Consider the following 7,921-nt stretch of genomic DNA (forward strand, 5'->3'; position numbering starts at 1 on the left):
TATTTTTTATTAAAAAACGAATTGCCAGACAAAAAAAAGACAATGAAGTTTTCATTATTTTTTTTGCAACTATTTAATTGAATTTAATTAATTTTTTTTTAATTTTCGAACAACCCAACTTGTCTGGCGTTTTAACCTGAAGTATAAATATGTATTTTCAATAGTAATGCAAAATGCCAGACAAAAATAAATCGTTTAAATTAGAAAAAAAAAAGAATAACAAGTTTTTATTAATTTTTTTGTAACTTTTTAATTAATTAATTTAATTTATATATTTTCGAATAGCTCAAGTTGTCTGGCATTTGTATGTTGTGTTTATACGCGCATTTCGCAAACACAATGACCCTCTTTTTTTGTACATTAAGATCAGTGAAAAATGTTAAAATTTTCACATAATTTTCCGCAGATACTCGACTCCGAACAATGGAAACCGTCTGGTAATTTATTTTTATCATTTTCATAACAAAAATTGTCATTCTTTCGATTGCCAGACAAAAAGTAATCGATGAATTTTTTTTTTCTTCTTGCAAGTTCACCCCTAAGAACCACCCTTTCGGCTATTTAAAACTGTCTGGCATTTTTGTTAGTGAAAATTACATTAGCAGACATAAGATTTTCCAGGGTCTTATTTTAAAAATATTTACGGTCCTAACATAGTAATTATGTCTAATTCAAAATTTTAAAAACAAAAAATGGTGGAGGCGCCGCTCAATGTGCACTGTGACATAAAATCACAAATATTTCCTAAACTGTTAATTTTACCGAGTTGAACCAAGAGGGTATTATCGTTGGTAAATTCTTCAAGGAACTTATTTTTTATGCAGGCAGATTGCGATCATCATCTATGCAAAAATTCTGAGTTGTTAACCATTGGTCATAGTCCGTCCCTGGCGTTCAGGGCATAATGAAGTTTCACTTACATCAAAAACAAGCTGTATGCATGTTATCGATCTTCAAATTTGTATCATGCTGACGTTAATACTTTAGAGGCTGTAAATAAAAATAACTTTTTAATTTTCACCTTTGAGGGCCCGTAACTTGTTAGCAAAGGCCCGTATGAAAAAAATTTATATGAAGAACTGATATTATTTTGACCCCATCTATTTGTACTCGACTTTTTTGTATCAAGTACCGGGACACACTGAATACAAAATGTAATAAAATTTCCTTAACAAGGACACTTAAATATGTATCCTTTGGAACAGAAAAGTACATTTTGTAAGAAAATTTTTAAATTCACGTTTGATGTCAAGATTTAGCGTAAATGTCAAAAAAAGGAAGGCACAAAACAAGGAATGTCCACAGGTTCCACGTCATTGTGATTCCGTGTATTGGTATTATTTATTATGTATTACCACCTACAATAATATTAATCTACAGGGTAAATAAGTGAGAAATAATTTAGGGAGTGGTTACCGAAGTTATTTTATAAACGTAGGTCGAAATATGCTTCGTTTCCGAGATACAGTGTTTAAATTTTAATTTTTTATTTATTTTTATTAAATATTTCAGAGTTTTAAAGATATTCACTTGAAATTTTAAAAACTCTTTGGAGGAATAAATGTGCATTTTTTTGGGGTGATCCGAATATTTCTACTTGCGCCAATGGCGTTCGTGCGAGAATGCCACAACCTTTTTTTAACAAAAAATGCTACGCTACCGACTTTTTCCTGTTTTGATATTATTTTGGAAATCCGCCATCAATTCTGAATGAAATTGGTCTCTTCAATTTTTTTCGTAGGATGCACCGTTTTTGAGGAAAAAATAAAACATTTTATTGCAAGCTGTGTATTTTTAATTTCTATTGATACATTATCTAGTAGGTTACTGTCAATATTTCTAATATAAATACAACTATCAAAATTCGAGTCATCATCTTTAAAACTCTTTGAAATAATTGATAAAAGTAGATAAAAAATTAAAATTTAAACACTGTATCTCGAATGGCATATTTCAACCTACGTTTCTACGAACTTTTTTTCACAAAATAACTTCGGCAACCACCCCCCTAAAATATTTCGCAGTTATTTACAACACCCTGTATAACTAACAATATTTAAAATTGTATACCTATATATCCATTGCCCCTCATCCCACGACCTTCCCCCACTACTCGACCGCGTACGCGCGCTCGACCGTTTTCAGCATGTTTGGAGGAATTTTTCACATATTTCTCATCATTTTATAGGAAACGTAGATTATACGTTTTGTAGTGTTATACCTCTACTTTTAAAATCCGACAGAAAAATTAAAATCGGAGCACCTCCAACGCATCCAGAAACTTTGCAAAAAAGTGCACCAAAAAATTCAAATTGCAATTGTGCCAAAACTAATGATCCGACAGCGCCTGCTTGTGCAGTTAAAGTACATGTAGGTCTGTTCCAACAAGAGTCAGGGATTGGTTCCCAACCGTTCGAAATGTTTGGCCAGCTAAATTCTAAATGTGTCTTCAGTGAATATATCGCAAGAATTAGTTGGATGCACATTTCTGACGGTTTGAAACCAATCCCTGACTCTTGTTGAAACAGACCTGTAATTCACCACTTTTGTGCACAGGGTCAGATCATAGACCTTATAAACTACTGGACTCGCCCAACTGTCATTTCGCCTATATAAACGGCAATCGCTCAGACGTGTGCGAAAGAGATGGAGCTAGTAAGGGCTTAAGCTTCGTTCACAGAACTTCGACTGCAGCGCGCTACATTTAATTCAACCATTCAGCTAGCTATACTCGATTCCTTACTCTTTTTTCTGTTGGGCCGTATTCAAAGACGTTATAAAAATAATATAGAGACCAAAAAATAAGAAAAATTCATTTTTTCCAGTAGTATAGGTATGTAAGTGTTTATTATTATTACTGGCCTAATGTAACAGTACAATATTTGAATTGTTTTAGCTATAATATTCCAAATGGTTTTTATAATGCCTTATTTATGTAGTTCTCCATTTATTTTCCTCATATCGTTAACTCGATCGGTTAAAATTACTGCAAGCTCTTCTGACGTAGTTGTTTCAGATATTCAACATTTTCTTGCCTTGCAGAACATATTATTTGAAGAAAATTTTTGCTAAGCACATTTCAGTTAAAACTTTTTCGTTATATTCGGTTTGATGTTAAAAAATAATTTGAAGAGTAACACATAAAAAGCCAAAAAATGGACACGAAAAAGACACATTATATTGAGAAGAGGGGAAAAAAAATATACTAAAAAAAAATAACAGCAGACAAAACTACACGGGCACAGTGTTCACAAAAACACGAAAAAAATAAAAAATAGGGACAACAACAAAACCTCTCCCACACATAAAAAATAAACTTTTCTCTCCACTTAAACGTCTCTTTACGTAATTTATCGCAGAACACGATTGCACCATATCTAGTTTTTACAAATCTTTCACATACACTAACTAAATCACACAAAAATTCAAGAAATCAATAAATAATGTCAATACACGACATTTACTTCAAAGTTTGTTTACGGCATTTTGTACCAGTATACCCGTGTACCATCATTTGTTTTACCGGTATTTGCCTCAACTAGCTTCATCTGCCTTGCACACATCAGCGCGATTGACCTCTCTTTCTAGGGCCAGTCCATAGTTTACTAGGTCTATGGGTCAGATCTACAATTTAAAAAATGACGGAGTAATGAATTTTTAAAAAAACGCTGAATTTTCAGATTTTTCCGGGTTTTCTTCGTTTCTAATTATCCGATCCGATCGATCGACCTATCGTTTTATTCGTATTTCGATTCTCTACAAATTGTCTTTCAGATTGCTTCGTTAGTTTAGGTTTTATAAGCAAAAAAACAAACAAAAATGCATTTTTTGCATAAAAATGTTTATAAAAAATTAATTAATGGTACTTAAATTGGAGTAGGAAACATATAAGCATGTATCTGCAGACTGTCTTTTATATGATAACACAGTCCATTTGCTACTAGTATTTTTGCCACAAACAAAACCTCTATTGATTAGCCTATATTAGTTTACTAGCCGTTTCTAATAGCTGTTTTACATTGACAATTTATTCATGCATAAATTGAAGAAGTTCGTCATCAATTAATTCACGTACTTATTGGTAAACAGTGTGGTTTTACACTGCTACAGACTTTGTCAAGTTTTTTGACGTATGAATCAGTTCTACCAATGAATCAAAGAAGCAAATAAATTTCAAAAATGTCACTTTTCCACTCATAATTGTAGTGATACAACAGCGGTATATCGTTCTGACACATGTTATAAATATTAGTTTTTATAAGTAACAAATCAGTAAAAACAATGCAAAACTAGTACCTACTACGCCACACAATTATTTACATATTCCAATAACATAACCTCATCACTGATCTGAGGCTGGAAATCTGTTGGATTGGTACTTCTGAACTTCACGAAGAAATTGACGAAAATTAGAACATGCTCTAATTCGTCAAGAACTTGATGAATAAATTCATGAAGTTATTTGACAGCAGATTTGGTGCATTACACTTCTCCAATTTCTTGATGAAGCGACTTAATGAATTAATTGATCAATAAATTGTCAATGTAAAACAGCTATAATAAATTCATTGTTCATTTCAGAAAATAGTACACCTGAGTCTGGGACCTCTGAGTTACCAGGATCTGATTTAACAGAAGTTGTGGAACCTATAGTCACAAAGAAGCATTATTCACTTTTAGGAATTAAGGAAGTACCAAAAAGTAAGTTGTCTAAGCTTCTAAAAATAGTATCCTTTACAATTTTCCTTTGTTTTAGATGTCACCGAAAAATTACCAAAAGGAAGATCAGGTGGAAATAACGCCAAAAAACAATAAAACTGTTAACCATTTATTAAAAAAAAATAAAAAAAAAACGAAAACAAAAAAAATTAAATTACAACTATATCTGATACACCTTACAATTATTTAATCAGAAAGTAAACCTTTAATAAATAAATTTTCAGTAGATCCCAACTCATTTTTCATACCATCGAGAACTTCACATAAGTCACTGTCACTCAAGTTGTTAATATCCATAGATTTTAATTTTTTTAGAGTATTTTTTATGATTGCATCTCCTTCCTGTCAATAAATATAATACAAATAAATATTAAAAAATAATAAATTAGTTTAATGTCAAAAAAATTACTTTTTTATTTAAAATACCCTGTCATCTTTTCAGTTTAGCGGAATGAAAACCTATGTAGAATGAAAAAAGTTGTTATTCCTAACGCTCACAGAAAAGTAGTTTATATTTGTTCCTCATTGCCCAAAAGTTTAGATGACTTTTACATGTGCCGTCAGCAAAGGCAAATTTATTAGCTAGGATGTAGAATAACAAAAACAAGGAATAAATATTACTCGCATTTTGATACGTAAGTCCATGGCCTTCTGAATGTCACCAGTCTAAACTCATCTAACCTTTCGACAACGACAAGTGTTTGGAATAACCCTATTTCCTTATACTCAAAGCTTTTAACGAATAATGAAATTCATGATTTATGCAAGAACAACAAATTGATGAAGCGTGACTGATGAATGATGAAACATGTTACAATGCAATTTTGAAAAGAACAAATAAATGAAAGCCAATTAATCTAATTAACAATTTCTGCATACAATGCATTTCAACTGCAACTGATAAGTACTTACCCCCATCACCTTCCTCTTTAAAGACTGTTCAAAATTAGTCACGAACTTCATGCCGCTATAGTGTTCTAGTTCCTTTTGATATTCTATGGCGTCCTAAAAAAATTATAATATTTCATTTAACATAACTAAAATCGCTGAATTTTACTACTTTTATAACGTCCTCCGGAAAACCGACCATACGAGCGCAGTGTATTCCATAGCTTTTGTCACACTCTCCTTCTCGAATTTGATATAGCGGCGTTATTGTATTACTAGTTGTGACGGCTGTGACATGCAGATTGCTCACACATGAATTAAGTTCTGCCAGACGGCTTATTTCATGGTAATGGGTAGCGAAAAGAGAAAAGCACTTGATTTCCGTCGCTAAATGTCTAAAATAAAGAGTAGTACAAAGTTACAATGTTAAATGCTGTAAAGTTCACAATTTGCTACAAAAAACATTTAATTCACAATAGTAATCACGAGTATTTATAGTGTTTTCAAAAGAATATAGAATGTAACTTTAAGTGGGAATCAGTATTTTAGGACTACTAATCTAAAATAAATTATTATTTTTATTTAAACATTAACTAACATTGGTATGAGGATGTCCATATATTACCAAACATAAGTAAAACTAATTTACTTACTTAATTTTAATTTTTGTTCTTTTATAAAATGTAGACAATAAATAAAAGTACTTATTAATCTGATAGATTTTAAATGTTTTTTAAATTATTTCAAGTTTTTAATAAAAAGTAGTATTTATTACTACTGTTTAAAGCAATGTCTAATTTGTGTATGTCAATTTTTCAATGACTACATAATGTCGATCCACCTGATATGATATTTTAACAAAAGCCGGGACGCGGGGTAGTTTATTTGTCAGTTCTCGGAACGGATGGTCCAACTAAGACAGTAAAATATGTCAGTCAACAATAACTATTGAAAAGTTAAGGGTTTTCAAGTAAGTTTAGCGTCGCCATAAAGTCGTCGAGAGACTAGTGTCTTTCGTCACCGGTAGTAATAAATTTGCAAAGCCGTCCTTCGAAGAAGGCCTCATGAAATTTAGCAATGTTTTTGACAAAGTTGACTTAGACCGTCGGGGCCATGTGTTGAACATCTGGTATCAAGGGAAAATCGATATCTCTAATAACGCGCGAAATGCATTCGAAAAGACTTAGGAATTCCAAGATATTTAAATAAGTTGTTAGAATGTTGTGAGGAAAATAATAATGGATCAAATAGCTGTTTTTTAGGCGAATTTTCCAAGTTATTATAGATTAAATGAGATTGACTAATCCGTCCCGTGTTGCTATACGGAGTCACGAAAGGAAGGTGTAGAGTACGTTCAGTTTAGTCACAAAATTATTTATTCAATTGTAAATTCAGTCAATTAGATAACTATTAACATGGTATAGTTATGCCAAAGCGCCCCGATATTCAGGAATCCCGCCAGTAAGATAAGATAAGAACCGAATCTTCTGTACCCCAGAAATGAGCGTGTTGAAGCGTGGGCGTGGTATTGAATTCAGAAGAGATCTCCGAAGGCAGTTTTTCCTTGGGTTCCACACTTGGGTTCTACTTAATTTTAGAGTCTCAGGGTAATTTAATAATGGATAAAGTCATTCCAAATTTTGCTATGGATCTCGCATTCTCTGAATCTAGGTATGCTGTCGCGTGTAAATGAATCAATAATGTTTGTTCAAGTCTGTTGTGTTACCGTTGTTTTGTTTGTTTTATTTTTATTATTATTAAAACCCTTCCTGGAAAGTTTTGGTGTTTTCTTGTTCTTCCAACTTAAGTGTCACCCTATACAACCAACCACTGGATTACGTTCTACATGAGCGACGTACGGTAAGTGTCTGGAAATCATTCTCTGAACATTTCTAAGTGCCCACGTATTAATTAAAGTAGATAATAAATAACGAGCGTTCAAATAAAAACGTGGTCGAAGTTGGCTCTGACACATTGGACGTAGGGAGTAGCTTATAGCGACCAACTTAACCTCATTTCTCAACGAGCTGTATAGCAGCTGTCAGTTTCAATAACGTTAATGACTATATAACTTTATTTTAAAGAATAATCGTGATAACAATAACAAACAATTAAAGGAGCTGCGGAAAGTGTCCCCCTCCTTGTTATAACAATAAATTAAAGCAGCTGCTGAAAGTGTCCCCCTCCTTGTTCCAAGCACTTTTCACACCTGTTCCTCAAAGAATTAAAGACATTTTCTAAGATGCTCGGGGTATTGTTAATTTCACGAATCTTGTCTATAAGTCGAGCCTGCAGATGGTTTAAATCAGGAATA

At 32.4% G+C, this 7,921-nt stretch overlaps 1 protein-coding gene across 1 annotated transcript in view; it reads right to left on the reverse strand.

The window, feature by feature from the left end:
* Positions 1–4,831: 4,831 nt before the first annotated feature.
* LOC108914081 (DNA mismatch repair protein Msh2) overlaps positions 4,832–7,921 on the reverse strand; it is a 30,537-nt gene continuing 27,447 nt past the window's right edge. The window contains exons 7-9 of the mRNA XM_018719785.1: positions 5,780–6,002; positions 5,632–5,724; positions 4,832–5,061 (exon numbers count right to left, since the gene is read on the reverse strand). Of these exons, the coding sequence (XP_018575301.1) occupies positions 4,906–5,061; positions 5,632–5,724; positions 5,780–6,002 (472 nt within the window). The 3' untranslated portion in view covers positions 4,832–4,905. The remainder of the gene's footprint in view (positions 5,062–5,631; positions 5,725–5,779; positions 6,003–7,921) is intronic.

This window comes from Anoplophora glabripennis, unplaced genomic scaffold, assembly GCF_000390285.2.
Source record: "Anoplophora glabripennis isolate ALB-LARVAE unplaced genomic scaffold, Agla_2.0 scaffold1014, whole genome shotgun sequence".
In the NCBI taxonomy this organism is placed as follows: Eukaryota; Metazoa; Arthropoda; class Insecta; order Coleoptera; family Cerambycidae; genus Anoplophora; species Anoplophora glabripennis.